Source organism: Cebus imitator, unplaced genomic scaffold, assembly GCF_001604975.1.
Source record: "Cebus imitator isolate Cc_AM_T3 unplaced genomic scaffold, Cebus_imitator-1.0 Scaffold54, whole genome shotgun sequence".
In the NCBI taxonomy this organism is placed as follows: Eukaryota; Metazoa; Chordata; class Mammalia; order Primates; family Cebidae; genus Cebus; species Cebus imitator.
This window is the reverse complement of record NW_016107369.1, coordinates 2,694,787-2,718,827: the sequence shown is the minus strand read 5'-3', so window position 1 is coordinate 2,718,827 and position 24,041 is coordinate 2,694,787. Positions and strand designations below refer to the sequence as shown.

General features: G+C 48.9%; 1 protein-coding gene across 3 annotated transcripts in view; it reads left to right on the top strand.

Annotated features, from left to right (window-relative positions):
* Positions 1-24,041, top strand: part of ESRRB (estrogen related receptor beta) — a 184,942-nt gene that overhangs the window by 148,670 nt on the left and 12,231 nt on the right. For all 3 annotated transcript variants that reach the window (XM_017528576.2, XM_017528575.2, XM_037738511.1), the window contains exons 3-5: positions 988-1,104; positions 19,567-19,677; positions 20,167-20,328. In XM_017528576.2, the coding sequence (XP_017384065.1) occupies positions 988-1,104; positions 19,567-19,677; positions 20,167-20,328 (390 nt within the window). The remainder of the gene's footprint in view (positions 1-987; positions 1,105-19,566; positions 19,678-20,166; positions 20,329-24,041) is intronic.

Below are 24,041 nucleotides of genomic sequence, written 5' to 3'. Positions count from 1 at the left end.
AATCTTGGCTCACTGCAACCTCCACCTCCCAGGTTCAAGCAATTCTCCTGTCTCAGCCTACTGAGTAGCTGGGATTACAGGTACATGCCACCACACCTGGCTAATGTTTTTGTATTTGTAGTAGATACAGGGTTTCACCATATTGGTCAGGCTGGTCTCAAACTCCTGACCTCAGGTTATCCACCTGTGTCAGCCTCCCAAAGTGCTGGAATAACAGGCATGAACCACCACATCCAGGCTGTTAGCCATTCTTACAACCCATGAAAGGGATGGCCTGAACACTTCATCCCAGATTCCCTCTGCTCAATGAACTGTGCTTATAAAATGACCCCCTCATGTTGAATAGTGTTTAAAGCAGTTGTCCATAGGTGGTCTTGATTAATCCTTCATTTAGTAGATTATCCCACTGTTTTGAAGATGAGGAAATTTCACCTTGGTGAAAGGAAAGTATATCCTCAAGGTCAGCAAAGCCAGGTGGCCTGGACCTCTCCAGTGGGGTGTGGAGCTTGGGCCTTAATCCTGGTGGACACAGAGTTTCCAAGAGGCTCTTCCCGCATGCCGGGGGTCCCAGGCTGGAGTCTGGAGGAGCCGGTGGTGCTGGCAGTGGTGGTGGTGGTCTGCACTGATGCTCTGGTCAGCACAGGGGGTGTTCTCTTGGAGTAAAATGCCAGCTCAGTGAGTTTCAATGTCCCCATCCACGGTGGCTTCGACACTGTGGGTGGCCCCATACTCTGGAAAGTGTTTCCCCAAGTGGCTGCCTGGTCCACCCAGACCTGCGACCTGGAGTCTCCACATGGAAGAGAATTTGAAACGTTCCAACAAGCACCTCACAGCACCTGCTTTGGGAACACTGCCGGGTGGGAGCCTTGGGGTCGGGGGAGTGGCAGCTCTGGAATGAATTAAAATCCCCGTCCATCCAGCCCTTCGAGGGCAGGTGGGGGCCCTGCGCGGCCGGCACCCAGAAACCCTGTCTGTGTCTGGTTGCAGGGAACATCGAGTACAGCTGCCCGGCCACCAACGAGTGTGAGATCACCAAACGGAGGCGCAAGTCCTGCCAGGCCTGCCGCTTCATGAAATGCCTCAAAGTGGGGATGCTGAAGGAAGGTAAGAGCCCCCACCAAGGGGGACTTTGCCAGGAGGCTCTGCTTGCTGGGGAGTTTCCATCCCCTGTGAGACAACCACAAGCTGTGGCCCTGTGTCCCAGTCGGTGCCTGTCTCCTCCCACAACCTGCCAGCCCACTTCCAGCCATGGCGCCCACATGGCTCTCCTCCTTTAGGGAGGTGGGAATTGGAATTTCTCCATTAAGGATCCTTCAGAACCCCTGGCTCCACCTGGGCCCCAGGCAGTTGGCCTGGCACTCTGGGAAGGCCTTCCTTTTGGGGCAAACCCCCTCTCCACCCTAGGAGGGTGTTATATCCCCAGCACCCGTGAGGGCTTGGATGTGAAAAGGACAGACACATTAAGGCCGGGAATGATAAATAATGTTCCCTTCACCTGTGGAGAACAGCATTTGTTTTCTGGTGGTGGACAGGACATGGCTCTCACTTTGGGAATGCTGCTCCCTTCCTTGTTCCCTCTCTTCTTATCCTCTCCCTTGCCTCTCCTTTATCTCCCTGGGTCCTCTGTCTCTAGAGCTGTGCTGTCTGATATGACAGCCACAAGCCACACGTGACTCCCGAGCACTAGTCCAAACTGAGAGATGTGCCGAGTGTAAAACACACGCCCGCTCTAAAGACTTAATAGGACCATAAAAAGCAGTGCAAAGTCTGGTGGTGATAATTTTAAAAACTTGATTGTGGCTGGATGTGGTGCCTGACACCTGTAATCCCAGCACTTTGGGAGGCCAAGGCAGGTGGATCATCTGAGGTTGGGAGTTTGAGATCCGCCTGACCAACATGGAGAAACCCCATCTCTACTAAAAATTCAAAATTAGCTGGGCGTGGTGGCACATGCCTGTAATCCCAGCTACTCAGGAGGCTGAGGCAGGAGAATCACTTGAACCTGGGAGGCAGAGGTTGCTGTGAGCTGAGATGGCGCCATTGCACTCCAGCCTGGGCAATGAGTGAAATTCCGTCTCAAAGAAAAAAAGAAAAACCAAACAAAAAACGTGACTGCATGCAGAAAGGCTAATCTGGACATGTTGAATTAAATAAAACATTGTGAAATTAGCATCACATGCTTCTTTTTATCTTGTTTAATGTGGCTACTAGAAAATTTGAAATGACACATGGCTCTCATTATTGGGACAACTGCCCCAGGTCTCCTCCTCTTCCTTACCTTCTCTATTGATTTACTCCATTTTTTAATATTAAAATATTATTAATAGAGACAAAGTCTTGCTATGTTGCTCAGGTTGGTCTCAAACTTCTAGGTTCAGGCAGTCGTGCACCTCAGCCTCCTAAAGTGCTGGGATTACAGGCGCATACCACCACAACTCAGCTAACTTTTTGTATTTTTAGTAGAGACGGGGTTTCACTATGTTGGCCAGACTGGTCTTGAACTCCTGGCCTCGTGATCTACCTGCCTCAGCCTCTGAAAGTGCTGGGATTACAGGCATGAACCATCGCACCCAGCCTGACCTATTGTTCTGACATCCAGAGAGGAAGCTGGATATGAGAACAGCAGGTCAAATAGGGGGCCAGGGGCCACTTGGTTGCATCATGCAGCCTCCTCCCTGCCTACTTGACAGCATTTGGGGCACTTAGAGCAGCCAGAAGCCTTATTGTTTTCCATATAGCCCAGAATTTCACAGGTGACAAAATGTGGCCCTGCAGGAGTTGGGGTGAGATAACTCCCACCCTCAGTCACACATTGATTTGAGGGAAGCTGGGCCCAGAGGCTGGAATCTCCCTTGCCCTGTTCTGTGTCTGCTCCCCATGGCACAGGGCAGGGATGGGAGAGGGCGAGAGGGGACCCCTGCTCAATTCCTGGACCATCTTGTAAACACTGAATAGAGTCTCTTGATGGCCTATGCAGTGCTTGGAAGACAGGAGGGCACTTTCTAGTGGCTTCCCAGAAAGCAGGGGATGCTGAGGAGGTGCACTGATGGCAGGGAAGGAGGTGGCCGGGCCCACAGTTGACTGGTGGCTACTCAGATATCCAGACTTGCACTTGTCAAAGAACCAAGGTAGAGGCTGTGTGCCCCAGGATGATGGTATCGGGGTGCTGGGAGGACAGGGGCATGAGACCCCCACTGCCTCAAGTGGGGAGGACGTGCATGGGGAGCCCTGGTGTTGACACTCTGCCCCCCTCCCCCACTGCAAATAGCCCTTTGGTTGATGGCCTTTACCTAGGGTGGCAGCTGGGGCCCCCCAGGCAGATATGCTGAGCCTGAAAGGGCCCTTTAAGGAGCTCTGCCTGAAGGGGGAAGGGACAGCCGCTGGAATGCTTCCTCCCCTGCTCTCCACCAGTGCTGGCAGGTCCAGATCCAAGAGTGGGGAGATGACACAAAGGCTCCCAAGTGTGGACAAAGCAGAGAGCTTTGGTTAGTTTCTGTCCCCCTGCAGGGCCTTGGCAAGATCCTGGGATCTGAAGCTCCGGGGGGACCCACCCCCTCAGGAGGAGCACGCCTCCTTCAACAGCCTGGGCTCCTGCCAGGCAAGGGGGCTCTTGGCAGCCGTCCGGCTCGGCTTTTGTTTGGGTGTCCCTCCTGGCTCTGCAGGCAAAGCCCCCCCACCCAGACCAGCGTGGGCTCCTCGCCCACCTCAGACTGATTCTAAAAGGCAAACTTCACCTTCTCCAGGCTGCTCCTCCGTTGTAGGGTCCCTCTGTGGGCCTCTGTTGCTGGGGGAGGGGTGGCGGGGCACCAGGGGCTTGGAGGGAGAGATGTGGGTGCCTCCGCCCTCTCCGCTCCCCTCGCCTGTACATCTGAACACCACCTTCCCCCTCTGTCCAGACACACTCTCCTTGTGTTTTACGATTTTTCCTTACTTAGGTAAAATAATCAGAGATTGTTTCCCAATTTGGGGGCCCAGCAACAGCCACAGAAGAGATCAGACTTGGGGCTTCCTCTGGGTCTCCCTCTCCCTTAAGGCTGCAGCCAGCTCAGGGATCTAAGCTTTTTAGATTCCTCACATGGTTGGGGACAGAGCCCATGGCCACCTCCCTGTGCCTTTCTCCTGGGGACATCCAGAGCAGACCATAACAAGCAGGAGATGTCCAAAGGCTTATCGCGCTTTAAGCAAACCCAGTATATAAAAATCTGTATTTTCAGAGAAAAAAGTAATTTTTCTCTTTTAAAAATTGAATACAAAATCTGGATTAGGCGTTGGTGGCCTGTGTTCTGCCCCTGGTTGTTAGGTATTTTTGCTGCGTAATTTTATTCCTCACACCCACATGCTTCCATTTCTTCACTGTAAAGCGGGGCTGTGGATACCTGCTCTCCATCACCAGGTAAAAGTGGGGATCTGGGACAGATGGGACAGCTCCTCTTGGCAGAATCCACTGTGGGATTGCTTTGCAATGACAGCTCCCTGGGTGCATTAAAATACTCTAGTGTTTGATTCAGGCTGGGCACAGTGGCTCATGCCTGTAATCCCAGCACTTGGGGAGGCCAAGCTGGGCAGATCACCTGAGGTCAGGAGTTCAAGACCAGCCTGGCCAGCATGGCAAAACCCCATCTCTACTAAAAATACAAAAATTAGCTGGGCATGGTGGCACACGAATGTAATCCCAGCTACTCGGGAGACTGAGGCAGGAGCATTACTTGAACCCGGGAAGCAGAGGTTGCATTGAGCTGAGAGTACACCACTGTACTCCAGCCTTGGCAACAAAGCAAGACCTGTCTCAAAAAAAAAAAAAAAAATATGGTGTTTGATTCAAAGACACCCTCATTTACACTTAGCTTTTCATCAGTCTGCCCCTTGTGTTTGGGGAGGCAGACTAGCGTCTGGCCACCCTGATTTTCTTCCTGGATTTTTTGGTGGGAATCTTAAAAGTCAGCCTTGTCTTGGGCTGGTCCCCACTGTGGGTTCTAGAATTAGGATGGGCGGTTCCTCTGGTAGTCAGCCTTTGCAGCCTGCTGAGGGCGTGGACTGACTCTGCCACTAATCCAGAAGAGCCCTGGAAAACCACTTGCTGCATCTCCTAGGGTGCTCCCCAAGTCCTCAGTACAGCTCTGGGATTTCAGCAATTCTCTCTAGACAGCCTGTCCCTCCCAACTTCACCTCCTCCTCACCTCACCTCACTCCCTCGTGCCACCAGCCTCCCAAGCCCGCTCCATTTCTACTCTGCTCAGCCCCTGCCTGCCTTTCCCCAAGTGCTTTCTAAAAGATATTTGATTTCAGTGAAAGCTGGGCTGACATCCATGCAATATGCTCTCACTTGCTTTGTGCTTGTTGGGAAGGTGGAGGGCTCCTCCAGGGATTCTGGGTAATTGCGTTAGTGGCCAGCTCATGTCAGGAAATTAAAAGGAGGCCCTGATCATGTTCCCACTGCATAGGATGTAATGGCCTTGTATTTATAGAGTATTTTGCCTCTAGCCCATGCTGTCTCTGTGAATGAAGAAAGAGAATGAGAGATGATTTGCCTTTAAACATTCTTTTTCTTTTCCAAAATATATTAGCGTTGTGAAACAAACCAACTCTCTACCACTTTATTTATTTATTTATTTTCCCTGAGACGGAGTCTTGCTCTGTCACTCAGGTGAGAGTGCAGTGGTGTGGGCTTAGCTCACTGCAATTTCTGCCTCCCGGTTTCAAGAAATTCTCCTGCCTTAGCCTCCCGAGTAGCTGGGATTACAAGCATGTGCCACCACGCCCAGCTAATTTTTTTTTTGTATTTTTGGTGGAGGACTTTCATTCCTATAGTATCTTCCCTGCTTTCAACATCATCGAATTCTCCCTCACGACTGGATCATTTTCATTAGCACACATAATGGGAGAAGTATTTCTGTTCTCCCATTATGAAAACAAAATTAAATCATTTTTAACTTTTTTCTTTTCTTTTCTTTTTTTATTTTTTATTTTGAGATGGTCTTACTCTGTCACCCAGGCTGGAGTACAGTGGCATGATCTCAGCTCACTGCAACCTCCACCATCCGGGTTCAAGCGATTTTCCTGCCTCAGCCTCCCGAGTAGCTGGGCTTACAGGCACCCACCACCACGCCCAGCTAATTTTTATATTTTTAGCAGAGACGGGGTTTCGCTATGTTGGCTAGGCTAGTCTCAAACTCCTGGCCTCGTGATCCCCCCATCTCAGCCTCCCAAAGTGATGGGATTACAGGTGTGAGCCACTGTGCCTGCCCTATCTTTTAACTTTAAAAAAATATTTTAAAATTGTTTTTACATTGAAAAAATAGGGTTTCGCTATGTTGCCCAGTCCGATCTCAAACTCTGGTGCCCAAAAAACTACTCACCTCGGCTTCTCAAAACGCTGGGATTACAGGCATTAGTCACCACGCCCAGCCAAAAATTAAATTAAAAAATTTAAATTTAAAAAATCCACAACTGTATTTTGACCTTCATCTTCATCCAGATATTGCTACCTGATCCCACTCTTTCTGAACAAAATCTCCAAAAGCAATTGACAGCACTTGCTGTCTTCATTTTCCTATCCCATTCATTCCTTTCTTTAAAAAGTAAACATGGAATAGATCCAGAAATATAGTATATTATATTAGGTAGCATAAGGCTAGGCTGCTTTTTTTTTTTTTTTTTTTTCTTTTTTTTTTTTTTTTTTTTTTTTTTTTGGAGACAAATTCTTGCGCTGTCACTCAGGCTGGAGTGCAATGGCACGATCTTGGCTCATTGCAACCTCTGCCTCCTGGGTTTAAGCAATTTTCCTATCTCAGCCTCCTGAGTAGCTGGGATCACAGGTGTGTGCCACCACACCTGGTGAATTTTTTATCTTTTTAGTAGAGATGGGGTTTCCCCATGTTGGCCACACTGGTCTTGAACCCCTGACCTCAGGTGATCCACCTGCCTCAGCCTCCCAAAGTGCTGAGATTACAGGCGTGAGCCACCGCTCCAGGCCAGGCTAGGCTTCTATAAGAAAGAGACTCCCTTTTCCCCCCTCCACAAAACAATACAAACCCCAAAACCACCCGGAAGCCTAAGCAGGATAGCAGTTTCATTCCCATTCATTTCTTACATAGTAGTCCAAAGGTCACAGGCGATCCAGGACTGGCTGGCAGCTCTACCAGGCTTGGCATGTGGCTTGCCTTGGCAGAGCCCAGTTCTTCCCATCTCACAGACATCTAGAAGGAGGAAAGACCCCACGTGAAGGGCAGAACCAGAGGTATGGTCATATACTCACAGCCCATTGGTGGAACTGAGTCACAGGGCCACACCTGTCTGCCAGAGGGTCTTGGAATTGTAGCCATTACCTGGAATGCCATGTACCCAGCTAAAACTTTGTTGGTGTGGAAGAAGGGAATGACATATTTTCAAGGACATGTATTTTTTGTGTGTGTGTGGGAATTTTGTTATTGTTGTTTTTAAAGAGATAAGGTCTTGCTCTGTGGCCCAGGCTGGAGTGCAGTGACATGATCATAGCTCACTGTAACCTCAAACTCTTGGGCTCAAGAGATCCTCCCGTGTCAGCCTCCCAGGTAGATGAACTACAGGCATGTGCCACCATGTGGGCCTAATTTTTTTTTTTTGAAATGGAGTCTCTGTTGCCAGGCTGGAGTGCAGTGGTGACGATCTCAGCTCACTGCAACTTCTGCCTCCTGGGTTCAAGCGATTCTCCTGCCTCAGCCTCCTTAGTAGCTGGGATTACAGGCATGCGCCATACACCCAGCTAATTTTTGTATTTTTAGTAGAGATGGGGTTTTACCATGTTGGGCCAGGGTGGTCTCATGATCCTCCTGCCTTGGCCTCCCAAAGTGCTGGGATTACAGGCATGAGCCACTGCACCCGGCTGTGTAGACAAGATCTTGCTATATTGCCCAGGTGGTCTCGAACCCCTGGCATCAAGCAACCCTCCTGCTTCAGCCTCCCAAAGTCTTCCCTAGATATTTTAGACCTCAATATCTAACTGCCCTATTGGCATTTCTACTTGGGTCCCTTATGAGACATCACAGATAAACATGTCTAGAGAGGAACTCTAGGTTTGAACCCTTCTTCCTTCTTCCTTCTATCGCTTCCAGTCTTTCCCATGTCAGGGATGGCGGTGCTAGTCACCGATTGCTCAAGACAAACCTGGAGGTCATCCTTGACTCCTCCCAGGTCAAAGTCCAAAACGTATTTCAGATTCTCTTACTTTTCTTCATCTCGATGGTCATGACCCTGGTCCAAGGAAGCATCGTTTTTTTTCCTGGACCATTGCAACAGTTTCCTAACTGGACTTCGGATTCCACTCTTGGTCCTTTCTAATCGCCCTAGCAGTGGTCTTGTTAAAGCACTGGTAAGATTCTGTCACTTTGCTTTACATCTTTCAGTGGCTCTCCATTGCATTTCAAATATAATCCAAACACTTTGCTTTGGTCTTCAGGACCTTGCATGATCTACCCCTCCCTGTCTCTTCAGTATCATCTCATACCATTCCTCTCCTGTCTGCTCACTCCTGCCCACTCTGCTCCAGCCTCCCCGGCTTATTTGTGACCCTCAAATATGACAAACTGTTTCCCATCTTAGGACTTTCAGGGCCTTCCCTCTGCCTGGAATGCTCTCCCCAAGGCTCTTGAAGTTAAATGTTATCTTCTCAGAAAGACCTCCTTACCCACACCATTACTTGCTATCATAGCCCCTTGTTTGCTTCTTTCAGTCTGACGTTATCTTGTTTGTTTGTTTATTTGCATACTTCTTTGCTCCGCCTGCCTCTAGTTCTTAATTCGGGCTCCACGATGACAAATTGCCTTTAGGTGGACTCAGCTCTAGGGTGGGTAGTGGCTGCCTAGAGTGCATGATTGAAAGGCTTCTTAGGCAGTATCTGGGATCAGCAGGCAAGAGTGCCATGATTGATTAGCAATGTCTGCCACAGACTAAGAAATGGAAGGTGGGGCACAGGTGACAAGTATTTGCCATGCCTGATCTGGTCAACTGCGTTTCAGTTATTTGACCAAGGCCACACAGCTAGTAAATGACAGAGTTGGGTGGAATCTTGTCTCCTTGGGTATGTGGAATTCCTTCTAAGAAGCCAATACAACCTCACAGTTGATGCCTTGGCCAGAAGTGAAGCCTGTAGCCCTTTCTTAAAGGGGAAAAAAGAGGAAGGGAAAGGAAAGGGAAGCTAGGTTGAAATAACTTCTCTGTCTCAGGTATACAGTTTTGAAGACTTCTTGGCAGTTGGGAAGGCAGGCTTAACACAGTTTTGTCATAATGTCGTTGGGGACATGGTGGCATGGTGAGAAGTTTCTGTAGGAGCCCAGCATGATAGCAGACGCTCCTGTAATAGGCAGAATTCTGGGGGCTCATCACTCACCACCACTTACCCACTGCAGTGCCCAGAGCCCACAGAGCAGCTGGCAAAAGCCCCGGAATATTACGTGTCATGTGTATCTGTTTAGCCTCAAGGCTCTCTCTCTTGGCTTGTAGGAAGTCAGGTGTGAGGCACTCTGCCTTTATGGTGTGTCACTAGGGTGAGAGGCAGCCCAAAAGAGCCACTGTGTCAGAGGCAGCAAGGCAAGCTTGCCTGTCATCCAGAAACCCACACAGGACAGGTGGCTGAAGGAAGCCCAGTATATACAGGAAATGTGGCTGAGAGTTCAGGGCATCACACTGGGCCGGAGTGCCCATCAGCGTGCCCACACAACTTCCGGGCCCTCAGGGGCTTATGATACCTACATCACCTTCTGGGTGGCTTTCTCCTCCTCCTGGAGATGGGTTAGCTATAGTTTGGTAGAACTTACAGCAAGGAATTCACCCCCAAGTTTCCTGGGAAGAACACGGGTCACATAAAAGTACTGAATAAAACAGGTTTAGCACAGTGCTCCAAGACCTGGCACATAATTAGAATTAGCAGAGGAGCTTTGGAAAAATAGTCACTCCTGGACATCTCCTGAGACCTACTGACTCAGAGCCTCGAAGGGGTAAGTCCTCACGGTCTGCACTGTTCAAAGGCTTTCCAGGGCATACTGATGATTATATGGGACTGGCGGTCACAAGTTCAGGGCAAGAAGATAGAACTTGGAGGTCTGAAAATCAAGGTTCAAAACCTCCCTGTGACGTTTCTTGGTTGTGTGATCCTGAGCAAGTTACCTGATCTTTCTGAGCCTCAGATTTTAGATGGGACTAATAATGATCATGTATATTCTTCCTTCTCAACATTGTCAGGCAGCTCAAATGAGATATGGGTATGAAATAGATTTGTAAGCTGTGAAGCTGCTTATTTCATTATTAAACTAAGGATGTTGAATTTGGTGATGGTGACGGGGGAAAGTTCTGGATAAGGGGAAGAGAAGGATGTTGGTTATGGAAACCTTGCAATGCCATCGGGGATCCTGACCTTAGACCTGGCTAGCAGCTCATGGGACGACACTGGCTCAGAGGCCATTCCTTCTCCTCCCCTGTCTGAACCTTTCCTGTCGGAAGAGAAATATGATGGGGAAGTGCCTGGCATGGGCTTAGGGCCAGGTACAGGGCCACGCTTCGCAGAGCTTTAGCTGGCTATTTTTAGTGCCTGGATATAAAAGAAAGAAGCTTAAAGTGGCCCCACTGCGTCTGACCCTGCACACTCGGCTATTTTTACTTCCGAAAGACTGGGATCTCGTCCAGCTTAGGGAGGGAAGATGAGAAGAAAGGAGGGAGGTGGAGGGAAGAAGGAATTATTTTACTTCCATTAAGAAAAATTTCAGAAGCCTAATCTTATCAAGTCAGCAAGTGGGTATCCGATTCTGGACGCATAGCCGCTGGCTGTGGATGCTGTGACGTGCCTGCAGTGGGCTGGAGAGGCCAGCAGAGGGGGAGCCCTGCTCCCCTTCTCTCAAGGAGTTTCTGTCCCAGAGTGGCCCCAAAGCTTTGCTGTTTTTTGTGCCCTGAGCTAGGAAGCGGACTTGGCCACCACAGGCAGGAGGGGCACCAGCCTGGTGATGAGGCCGGTGGAGGTGGGAGCAGTTCTGACTGCAGCCAAGGACAGACCTCTGTTCTCAAGTTGGACAAAGGTGGCCATCAGACCCGTTGGCATATTCCAGAGAGCCCAGTGTTGGCGCTGTGTGCTCTAGGCACAATATTTAACCTCTCTGAACCTTAATTTTTTGAGGGGTTTTGTTTAATGAATCTGACTCACTGTAGTTGCAACTGTGGGGATGTGTTTTCTCTGTCTTCCATGAGGAAAGCCATTCAAGCCAGACTCTGTGACCTTCAATTGGCAGATGAAAGGCAAGAAGTGACTACTGAGTGCCCACAGTGAACCAAGCCCTCTATTACATGTTTCAACACTTTATGTGGTTTAATTCCACTAACCTGAGAAAGAATACATATTTTTTAAAATTTTTAACAGCTTTATTGAAATATAGTTTCGTTTAAAGTATACAATTTGATAGTGTTTTGTATTATATTCCTGTATTTTTAAATTGTGGCAAAATATATATCATATACAACTTACCATTTTAGAAACTATTTTAAGTGTACAATTCAGTGACATCAGACATATTCACAGTGTTACGCAGTCACTGGCCAGGTACTGTGGCTCATGCCTATAATCCCAGTACTTTGGGAAGTCAAGGAGGGTGGATTGCTTAAGCTCAGGAGTTTGAGACCAGCCTGGCCGACATGGTGAAACCTTGTTGTTTCACCAACATGGCGAAATGCTACAAAATATACAAAAATTAGCCAGGTGTGCTGGCATGTACCTGTAATCCCACCTACTTAGGAGGCTGAGGCAGGAGGACCACTTGAGTCTGTGCCACTGCACACCAGCCTGGATGACAAAGTGAGATCCTGTCTCAAACAAAACAAAACAAATCATTATGTAATCACCATCAGACCAGGAGTTCAAGTTGAGCCTGGGCAACATAGTGAGATCCCCTTTCTATCAGAAAAAAAAAAAAAAAGGAAGGGGCCAAACACAGTGGTTCATACCTGTACTCCCAGCACTTTGGGAGGCTGAGACAGAAGGATCACTTGAGGCCAGGAGTTTGAGACTAGCCTGGGCAACAGAGTGAGACCCCATCTCTAAAAAAAAAAAAAAAATTAAATTACCTGTGTGTGGTGGCGTGTGCCTATGGCCCAGCTACATGGGAGGCTGCAGTGGGAGGATCTCTTGAAGCTGAGAGGTTGAGGCTGCAGTGAGCCAGCCTGTCCTGCAGTGAGCCAGCCTGTCCAATAGAGTGAGATCCTGTCTCTTAAAAAAAAAATGGGGTACGGTGGTGTGCACTTGTAGTCTCAGCTACCAGGGAGGCTGAGGCAGGAGGATTGCTTGAGCCCAGGAGTTTGAGGTTGCAGTGAGCTGTGATGGACCCACTGCACTACATCCTGGGTAACAGAATCAGACTTGTCTCAAAGAAAAAGTGGAATCACATATTATCTGTCCTTTTGTATCTGGTTTATTTTCTTTAGTGTAGTGTTTTTAAAGTTCATTCATGCTATAGCATATATCAGAACTTTATCCCTGTCTCTGACTAAGTAATTTATCACATATATACCACATATGTTTCTCCATTCACCTGTTGACGGACACTTGGGTTTTTCCACTTTTTGGCTACTGTGAATTATGCTGCAGTGAACATTGTCCTACAGGTGTCTATTCAAATACCTCCTTTTTATTTTAAAAAAAATGTGCTTTCTTTCCCCACACTACACTGATGTATGTTCAAATTCCTCTTTTCAGTTTTTTGGGGTGTATACCTAAGAGTGGAATGGCTGGATCATACGATGGTTCTGTTTAGCTTTTAGAGCCATCAAACTTTGTTCCATGTGGTTACACCACTTTTCTTTTCCAGCAGCATGTTTTTTAAGTTTTTAATTAAGCTTCCCATTTTGAGATAATTGCAGATTAGCATGCAGTTGTAAGACATAATACAGAGAGAGGCCATGCATCACTTACCCAGTTTCTCCTTACGGTAGCATCTTTAAAAACTATCGTACAATATCACAACCAGGATATTGACATTGATACAGTCAGCTGGCATTTATATGGTCAAGATGCAGAAAATCTTTAAGGGTGAAGTGGTTTTTTTTAATTAAATTTTTTTAGGTGGGAGTCTCACTCTGTTGCCCAGGCTGGAGTGCAGTGGCGTGATCTCAACTCAAGAACTCCATCTGCACAGGGTCATGTATTCCAGGGATTATCAATTTTTTTCTATTCATGAAGCACTCAGAAATATTAAAATTTAGACCTGTACACATTAAGGGATTAAATGGTGTTAACAGCGGTTAACACAAAGGATCTCTATTTATTACAGTATTTAGAAATCTGTGACACTTAACATCTAAGCATTATTAATGCTTTTTTATGTTCAGAAAAGTATCAATAAAATGATAAAATCTAATAATTCTAGACAGTAATTGTAAGTTAATTCATATTTTAATGTGTTTCCTGAGTCTACTTTTTAGATATTTTACTAATATAAGGACACAACCAATAAGGCAACTCTCAAGTTCAAGGCTTCTTGGTTTTTTTTTCCAGTTAGTGTTTGTGAGGCTTAAGCATCCTAATATTAAAAGTAATTGCCCATTGTATCAGTCAGTGAAAATTGCTTTCTGCTGCAAGTTATGGAGAACCTGATAGCTAGTGGCGTAAGCATGGATAAATGAAGTTGATTTTTCCACTGTACAAGAAGCCTGGAGATGGGCAGATGCTGTATTGCATAGAGTCCTCAGCCGTGGTGGCAAGGGCTCCAGCTCTGTCTTCCTCTCTGGTGTTCTTTGGTGTCCTCAAATAGCCACCTCATGGCTGCAAGGTGGTTGCTACAGCTGTAGGAGGGGCAAGAGAAAGGGAAAAAGAGCTGCACTGAACATGTCTGTCTCTTTTATCAGAAAAGCAAAACCATTCTAGGAGCCCCACCATGGACTTACCCCTACATCCCATTGGCATGGTGGCGCATGCCTGTGGTCCCAGATACTCGGGAGGCCGAGGCATGAGAATGGCTAGAACCTGGGAGGTGGAGGTTGCAGTGAGCCAAGATGGCACCACTGCACTCCAGCCTGGGCCTCAGAGGGAGATTCTGTCTCAAAAACAAGAAAAAAGGGAGAAGGCCACTTCATGTCAGTGGGCATCCATCTTCCCCACCCCCAGGCTGGGGAAACACAGGTCTGTGTCACAGGACCCTCCCACCCTAAATGACCTTTAGCAAGTCCTGACTATGAGGCAGTGTCAGGGCAGGGGGAGAAACAGAGCAAGCCTGGGTCCTGTCCTCTAACAACCCACTGAATTGAAGAGCTGATGGGTGTAAAGGGCAACCTGCATGAGGTGGCCTGTGAGGTACCAGGTGAATGTGGAAGTGCTGTGGGTCGGCAGGAGGGTGGTGGGAGAGATGGCCTCAGCCAGCCTACTGGAACTGCTTTCCTGTTTCCCAAGCATTTTCCTACCATTAAGTCATGCAATTGTCACAAAAGCCATCCAGCTTGAGCAGAGCTGGTTTTACCATTGCCTCCTCTCCATACCTGATGACGCAGCTGAAACCATGACAGTGCACTTGTCCAAGGCCAAATAACCTGTAAGGGGCAGAGATGGGCATGGGACCTTCATCATCATGCCCATGGGCTGCAGTGTGTGACTAGGGCAGGACTCAGAAAACAGACAGGAAGAAAGGGGAACAAACACATTTCACATCAGTCTGTGCATAATTAAACCCAACAGGCCACTTTTTTTTTTTAACAGCATAACCTGATAATTGATACATATATTGATTGGAGCCATTGACCACTACACTGTAAAGATCTGGAGGAGAAAATTTAGAGGAGAACTTACATTTGCTGTGCCTGGGAGGTCATACCGTGGAATGGCAAAGAGCTTGGGTCTTTTATTGGGCAAATTACTGAATCTCTCTGAGCCTCTGTTTTGATTATTTATAAAATGAGGATAATAGCACCTGCTTTATATTTTTGTGGCTTAAGTAGGGTGATACATGCAGAGTGTCCTTTACAAATTATGCTGTTATCATTATCATGATTAATGTGATTTACCAAAAACTTGTGTGCAGTGTTGGGGAACAGTGATAATAAGGGTGACGATGATAATAAAAATTCAATTTTCTTTCTTTCTTTTCTTTCTTTTTTTTTTTTCCGAGAGTCTCACTCTGTCGCCCAGGCTAGAGTGCAATGGCACAATCTCGGCTCACTGCAACCTCCATCTCCCAGGTTCAAGCAATTCTCCTGCCTCAGCCTCCCGAGTAGCTGGGACTACAGGCACGTGCCACCCCACTCAGCTAATTTTTGTATTTTTAGTAGAGATGGAGTTTCCCTATGTTGGCCAGGCTGTCCTCGAACTGTTGACTTCGTGATCCACCTGCCTCAGCCTCCCAAAGTTCTGGGATTACAGGTGTGAGCCCCCCGCGCCCGGCCTAATAATCCCCTCTTCTAAGCACATGCTGCGTCTTGGGTACCATGACAGACCTTGGATCAGGAGAGTGCACTGTCCCTGGCCTTCGCCTAGTGAGTAGGAAAAGCTCAGTGTGGTCTGGGAGCGCATGAAGAAGCCCCAGCCCGGCATGGGGATGGAGAGGAAAGAGGTACATCCACCCCTGTACTTATCAAGTCTTTCCTGAACATCTATGAAAGGTCAGGCCCTATATCAGGATGCAGAACATCCCAGATGGAGGCATCAGTAGTGGTGGCTGCTGCCCATCTCCTTGCCTTGCTGAGGGACAGACACCTCTTTTTATTTTGTGTTGAGCATGTCTCACCTGATTGACAGCTGCTTGCAGGGAACCAGTCTAAATGGAAAGGGAAAGTTCATTCCAGTGGCTTCTAGGAGAGAAGGCTAGTAAAGTGGGGAAGAGGCTTGTCCTAGACTCAGGGAGAGTGCATGTTTAAGACTGTGGCACACAGTAGGTGCTCAGTAAGTGGGGGGCTTTTCTGTCTTTGATGGATGAAGTAGACCATTTTCACTCTTGGTCCTGTCACCATTCCAAGGGGAAGCAGAGCGTGATGGGGAGTTTGGTTTGGCCTGGGTGTAGTGAGCAGAGGAAGCTTCTATGTAGACGTGTCACAGGATGGAGTCAGAAAGCTTTTCTAGATAGGGAACTCTTCCCAAACAACCTGTATGGGAAGAATCATCCTTCCTGTGTTTGTGTCTGCTCCTTCTGCCCTCACTGGAGGGGCTTGGAGGGGTCATGAGCAAATGTGAGCCAACGTGCTAGCAGCACATAGGTTCAGGTCTGGAATGGATGGGATCTGGCTGCCCAAGGTGCTGGTAGAAGTTGATGCTGCAGCTGTGTTTGCCAGGATGCCTTACTGCAGCATGCCTCAAACTCGACTGTGCGTGCGGATCACCTTGTCTGATTCCTCTGTGGCCAGGCTGGAGATTTTTGGGCTTCTAACAAGCCTTAAATGATGGTACTGATGCTGGCCTGCAGACCACACCAGGGGAGGAAGACAGCAGAGACTGCTCCTGCCCACACCTACTCAGCACTCTCTATTTGTGTGTGTGTGCATGTGTGTGCGTATATATGCGTGTGTGCATGTGTGTGTGTATGAGTGTGTGTGTGCGCTGATCTGACGCCTGGGCTTGCTTTGGCCACCAGAGTCTGCTCAGCCTGGACCTGGGAGGCAGGCAGGAAGTGCCAAAGCAGCCTGTAGCTGGGAGCCTCAGTTTCCCACAGCCGTACTGTCCTCAGGGACACATGTGTTACTGGCTTTCTTCCCTCCTCGGTATCTGCTCGCAGGCACAGCCTTGTCTCAGACTCTGCTCCTAGAGAAGTCAACAACAGATGTTGTCAGTTATAAAATCTGACGTTCTAGGCAGAAGGGGAGTTTATTGGAAGCCTATCTGGAGGCTCAAAGAGTACATTTAGAAACCTGACAAGAACCAGGAGAAGCCCTGGAGAGCCCAGGAGCAGGGATGCAGTAGCCAGGATGTGCCGACCAGCAGCTGCCTACGCTCTGCTGGGAAGGCGCAGCTGGCCTGATCTGTCCTCACCTTCGCTCTGTCCTTGTGCCTCGATTTGATGGTGCACTTGGCTGAGCCTGTGTCACGTCCGCGCCTTGACCTCCAGAGGGCAGAGAGAAGGATAACGTGCACTCTCAGCCATTGAGGGGTGAGGTGCAGGCAGGGGAATTACCTTTTTAAAAATTGTTTAGATTTTCTTTTGAGATGGAGTCTCACTCTGTCACTCAGGCTGGAGTGCAGTGGCTCCATCTCAGCTCACTGCAACCTCCACCTCCCAGGTTCAAGAGATTCGTGTGCCTCAGCCTCCCAAGTAGCTGGAATTATAGGCATGTTCCACCACACCTGGCTAATTTTTGTATTTTTAGTAGAGATGGGGTTTTGCCATGGTGCAGACTGGTCTCCAACTCCTGACCTCAAGGAATCTGTCCGCCGTGGTCTTTGAAAGTGCTGGGATTACAGGCATGAGCCATCACGCCTGGCCAGGGGAACAGGAAGCCTGGGTGGGCTGCTGAGGAGATGTCCCCTCTCCCCAACTAAAAAAATGTTCAATCATGCAGGTACAAATGCACCAGGTTGTGGGGTTGAAAAAAGACATTGCTGATGAATATGCGGAGTAATGGGCTCACTCAGCTCACAGCATCCTTGCCCTCCAGTGGGGGATGCTGGCTGGAGACCTGAGCTGAAAACACCTGGGGGGTGGGGGTGGGGGTTGTTCTCAGCATTTCAAAGTTCCTTTAGGGCAATGCCCACTTAAAGGAATTTTCTCCTCGAATTCAATAAACAAAGTAATTTTGCTTTCAGTTGCTTTAGGAAACTTCCCCTTTCTTCCCAGGGACTTAACTTTAGTAGCCGTACATCCTAACAAAGAAACAGCCAGAAAATAGCCCCAGGCGCGAATGGGCTCTAAGTCATTATTCCGTTAAGTTACCTTCGTTCTGGCTTCTCCGTGCCTCTTCTGGAGAAAGGCCTGAATCAGTGGGATGGGCGGCCAACCTTCTGGGGTTGGAGGATGGACAAGGCTGGGGCAGGGAGGAAGATTCTGTTTCTTCTGCTCCTGATCTAGGAAGCTCTGAGTTATTAGACAAAGGAAATGCAGGGCCCTGAAGGTTAATTGACTAGGGCTCTGTGAGGGTGATATTCACTGCCTTTGAGGAAAGAACAGAAGTTGAACCTGGCCTGTCAGCAGAGGCTGAGGTGGCAACCCAGCTTTCTTCTCTGAGGACTCTGGTCTCAGTGTTTCACTTCTCATGTATTTCAGTCAAGGCCCATTTCATGGTCAGGAAAAGGGAGATGTTCAGTGAGCTTGAGGTAAGGACTCCAAGAAGGGTCGTTGTCTGAGGCTGGCCTGGAAAAGCCACAGCGAAAAGGCTGGAGTGGCTTCCAGGCACCACAGGGCCCCAGCACCGCCCTTGGAGCACCTGCTCTCTGGTGCTTTTTCTGTTGGTTCAGACTTTGTAACCAATTTGATGGGGTCCATCCTTAGTTGCAGGCCAGGCCACATCAGTGGGTGGCCAGTCTGAGCTGTGTGCCCGTCTGAGGCCCTGTGCCTTGGATCTGCTGGTGGGGGACATGAAATGGTTCCAATGTGTTTGTCCAGGCAGCAGGAGCTGTGGATGGGGTAGGCTTCTGGAAGACAATTTGGACACAGTGACAATGACAGATCCCTCCAGGGTAAACTCTCACTCCTGGAAGTGGGTGTCCACGTGGAGTATCCACCACTGCTTTTGCACCTGCTCTTGAGATATTTCCAGGCACTGATTTTCTGGTCCAGAGGTGGCTGGTCCACCTGGTGCATTCCCATCCCCTGGGGACTTGTGTAAAGACAGACTCTAGAGCTTCATGCTAGAACCTCAGAGTGAGGTCTAGAAATTGACATTCATAATGAGCACCTCCTCCGATGCTTCTTATGTGAAAAGTTTGAAAACCCTTAAAGTACCTGTGAATGACTGGGATTCCTTTCTTTTCTTGCCAAGTTAACCCTCCCTGGATTCAAAGCAGATCTAACATAATATGACTTCTTCCCCCAACACTTGGTAGAGTGCCTCTGTTGACATAAGGAGACCCAAGGGCTGAGGGTTGCTTGGGATGGATTTCAGAAGGATGTTGAATCCAGAGAGACAGGATCAGGCCTGGGGCAACTGGGATGTGCCCTTACTGTTAGACAGTTAATAGTCCAGGCCGGGCGTGGTGGCTCACGCCTATAATCCCAGCACTTTGGTAGGCCAATGCGGGTGGATAACAAGGTCAAGAGATCGAGACTATCCTGGCCAACATAGTGAAACCCTGTCTCTACTAAAAATATAAAAATTAGCTGGGCATGGTGGTACATGCCTGTAGTTCCAGCTACTCGAGAGGCTGAGGCAGGAGAATCACTTGAACCTGGGAGGTAGAGGTTGCAGTGAGCTGAGATGGTGCCACTGCACTGGGCAATAGAACAAGACTCTGTCTCAAAAAAAGAAAAAGAAAAAAATTAATTGCCCAGCCACCTGGCCTGAGGCTGGCCATGGGGCAGCTGTCAAAGGTCATCTGAGCATGGCCCTGAAGGACCCAGCCAGTGCTGAAATTCCAAAGTCAGTGCTTCTGCTCCTGGTGATGTTGAACAGCTCCTGAGATCTTTTCCGTTTCCTCCCCAATAGGTGTGCGCCTTGATCGAGTGCGTGGAGGCCGCCAGAAATACAAGCGACGGCTGGACTCAGAGAGCAGCCCATATCTGAGCTTACAAATTTCTCCACCTGCTAAAAAGCCATGTGAGTGTCAGGGCAGTCCCTACCTCTTTTGCCAGCATCTGTACCTGGAACATCGGGCATCCCTTAGGGAAATGTCATCTTCCCACCACTGGGTCATGAGACAGTGTGGATCTTGGGGAGGTGATGTCAGTGCCTGGCACATTTAGAATGTAGCTCCAAATGAAAGCATGGTCCTGACAAGCCACTGGCCCCACTGTCCAGAACATGACTCCCTTTGCCACCCACCCAAAGTTACTCTGCAGGTTCCTTCTGGAGAATTCAGCAGGTAGCTTCCCTTGGAGGGATATTTCTCAACACCCAGATCACCACTGCCAGCAACTTCATGGAGCCAGAACAGCAGGGGAGATTACAGCTGCTTTGACCTTCCTGAAGCTCTGAGTCCTTTGACCTCAGAAGGCAAAGGACTTTGCCTTCGGACCCATCTAAGCCTCCAGCGCGGCCCCTTCCTTCTTTTCTCAGCATTTACCTTTCCCTCTTTGGTTGTTGCAGTGACCAAGATTGTCTCATACCTACTGGTGGCTGAGCCAGACAAGCTCTACGCCATGCCTCCCCCTGGCATGCCTGAGGGGGACATCAAGGCCCTGACCACTCTCTGTGACCTGGCAGACCGGGAGCTTGTGGTCATCATTGGCTGGGCCAAACACATCCCAGGTGAGCATGTCGGACCAGGGGAGAGTGTGGCCAGGGACTCCCAGCCAGTATCCCCGCAGCCTACCTAATGGCTGTGCTTCTGATGCCCAGATCCTGGCCTCCAGAAGGCCTGTAAAATCCTGGCAAGCCTGTTTCTCTGAGCTCCTTTTTCCTCCTTGTAGCATTGGAGAACAGGTAGTTAGAAGGCCCAGTGAGGTTTATACACTGCTGTGGGCTCTTCAGAACTAGTTACCATTCCAGGAGGGGCCATGATTGCATCTACAATCAGTATAATATTCAAAGAACAAGTTCCTTGAGCCCCTAAAAGACAGAGTAGGGTTTTCGTGTAGACCTTATTGGAATGATGCCAGAAAACACCGGAAAAAAGACCGACTCTCTCTTCCTATGGAGGCAGGCAGAATGGAGCAGTTAGGAGCATGGGCTTGGGAATCAGACCAGGATTCCAGTTCTGGGTCAACAGCTTACTAGCTGAGGAACTCGAGGAAGGCCACTTGACCTCTGTCCAATGGGAACACAAGAGCTTTTACGTGAGGGTGAAATGAGATCCTGTATGTGCAGCGTTCAACACAGTGCCTGCAATGCACTGGCATCAGTTGCATGCCCACTATTGCCATTTACCTGATCTCTCAGGGATGCCTGTCTCTGGATTGGCTTCTGAAATCTTAAGGGCATTTCTGGTGTGGAAAGTGTACATTACATGTTTCAGGCTGTGTGGACTTCCCTTTACTGCATGTGGACCCAAACCCTGCTTTCAGCCTCTCTCGTTTTGAGCAGATGGCAGGAGCTTTTTTATTTTTGTAGATGCCAACATCCACGCATTATACATTACATACATATTGGGGGCCTTTCTCTGTGCAGGTTATTCCTCAACTCCTTTAAGACTCTAATAAGTTAACTCAGAGTGTGGTAGACACATCTTTTTACTGTTTTGGTAATGACCCACCATGGACATGGGCAAGTCAGCGTCCTGTCTGTAGATCCGTTTTTGGTTTGTCTTGGCTCTGAAAGGTGAATACAGCATGCAGATGATACAGCAAAGGTGTCCTAGGCTTTAGATGCCAAGGCCCACAGTTGTTTGTTTGTTTTTTGAGACAAGTCTCGCCCTCTTGCCCAGGCTAGAGTGCAATGGCATGATCTCGCTCACTGCATCCTCCGCCTCCTGGGTTCAAGTGATTCTCCTGCCTCAGCCTCCTGAGTAGCTGGGATTACAGGTGCGTGCCACCACATCCAGCTAATTTTTTTGTATTTTTAGTAGAGATGGGGTTTTGTCATGTTGGCCAGGCTGGTCTCGAACTCCTGACCTCAAGTGATCCGCCCACCTTGGCCTCCCAAAGTGCTGGGATTACAGGTGTGAGCCACCACTCCTGGCCCAAGGCCCACAGTTGATTGAGGGAATAAAAAAAGTCCTTCTGCGTGAGAGCTTGCATGCCCAAGATACAGGAAGGAGACTTCCTGTGGACAGGGATGCACAGGAAGATTAGAGGGCACAGAGGCTCTGCTGGCAAGGACCGCCTGGTGGCCCCTGGGCATTCTGACCAGGGATCTAGTTTGGTACGCCCTTACTAAGGAGCTCAACCTCCCAGGGATTACACACTCAGTAGTTTTTGAATCTGCCCAGTGCTGGTTCAGCAGACATATGGGGTCAGGCCACTGCTTAAGACTCCTCAGCCTGGATTGCTCCACTAACCCAGGGCCAAATTGGGTACAGCTAACCCCTGGCCCCACCCCCACACTCCTGTTCCAGGTTGAGCAGATCCTGCATCCTAGCAATGGCTCATGAGTGGCGCCTGGCGGTCCCCTGGGTCATTGCTTCCTTCTTCCACACCCCCACCCCTGCAACACCACGGAGGGAGTAGATAGGACCAGGAGACCCTGTCTCCCCTGCACTCATTTTTCTCTGCCTTTCCGCCTCCCAGCTCCATCTCCCATCTGTGCCCAACCAAGAGGGCAGGGCTAGAGCAGAGTGGGTGCTAAAGGCATAGACTTGGGAATCAGGCAGCCTGGGCTTTCATCTCAGCTCTGTCTTTACTGGCCTTGTGCCAGATACTGAATTTTTCAAAGCTTCAGTGTCCTTGTCTGTAAAAATCGCGATAGAGCCCTTCACGGATTGCTGGGAGGAGGTATCGCACTTTGTGTGCATGGGTAAACGGCAGAGATGCTTACCATGGCTGTTGATGCTAATAGTAATAAAAGCCTTCTTTCACGCCTTAATTTATCCTTCTCCATTTTTAGTAGAAAAGTAAAATAAAAACAGGGGCTCGATTGTCCATCTTAAATGCTAATTTGCCTATTTTGCATAAATCTGCAGGCTGAATTCTTTGCCTCCTGACCTTCCAGTGTTTCACGTAAAATTAATTACTGGAGTTTCCTGCCACTGCATGTAAACCTCATATTAAGGGCAATGACACAATCAAGTGCCTGAGGGTTTTTTTGTGTGTGTGATGGAGTCTCGCTCCGTCACCCAGGCTGGAGTGCAGTAGTGTGATCTCAGCTCACTGCAACCTCCGCCACCCGGGTTCAAGCAATTCTCTTATCTCAGCCTCCCAAGTAGCTGGGATTACAGGCGTGCACCACCACACCCGGCTAATTTTTTTTTGTATTTTTAGTAGAGTCAGGATTTCACCATGTTGGCCAGACTGGTCTCAAACTCCTGACCTCAAGTGATCTGCCCACCTCGGCCTCCCAAAGTGCTGGGATTATAGGTTTGAGTCACCGCACCCAGCCAGGTGCCTGATATTTTTAAACTATCAACTCAATCCCATCTCAGATTAGATGTAAAATGTATCTGAATACAGGCTCACTAGCCATGAGAGAGAGAGAGAATGAGAGAGAACTGGTTGAGTAGGGAGAATACAAGCTGGAGCCCGCCCTGGGACCTGTGTTGGCTTCTGTCCATCTTGGTTCCTGCACAGACAGAAAATGGGGAACTGGCCATCCAGGCTGCTCAGGAGTAGAGCTCTGAAGAACCTGGGCCACTCTCCTTAAACACGAGGGGCCACAGCTCACGCTTCGGTGTCTTCCAGCCTGGCACAGAGGGCATTGCATGCTTAGCTTTGCATGCACATATTGAGAAGTCAGTATACATCAGGTCCCCTGATAGGTGTTGTGGCTGAGACAAGGAATTAGTTTTGCCCCCAGAATCCCATTTAGAACAAGGCTGACTTCCAGGGGGAACTTGGTTCACTCAGAATCCCAGCCATTGTTCAACTCAGTCTGACGTTGTCCTACCCCAAATGCAGGTTTTTTGTTTTTGTTTTTTACCTTGAGCCTTGAGTTGAATGTTCCAAGTATTGGGTTCCCCATAGGGCAAGCCCAGGTCTTTAGAATGTCCACCTCTTATTCCATGAAACCATGAGCTAGCAGCCTTTAATGGGCAGTGGGGAATCACTTGATGAATTTGCAGCCTACTCCAAATGACCCAAGTCTGCCATCCTCCCTCCCTGGACAGCCTCAGGCTTGTGCCAGCCAGGAGAGCCTTCCCGGACAGTCTCCACCACCCTGCCCAGGCCTCCATGTACAGGGCATCCCCAGAGTCCTCCTCACAAAGGTCCCTCGGCGGCCCTGCTCCCAGGTAGCCTCCGTCTGGCTCAATGAAATATGAGCTGCCGAGTGACAGCAGCTGTGTCTGAAGTGGCCCCAGATCCTATAATTACATCTCCCTTTATTACCTCTGCTAATGGCCCTCCAGGTCGGCAGAAACGATCATAAATTAA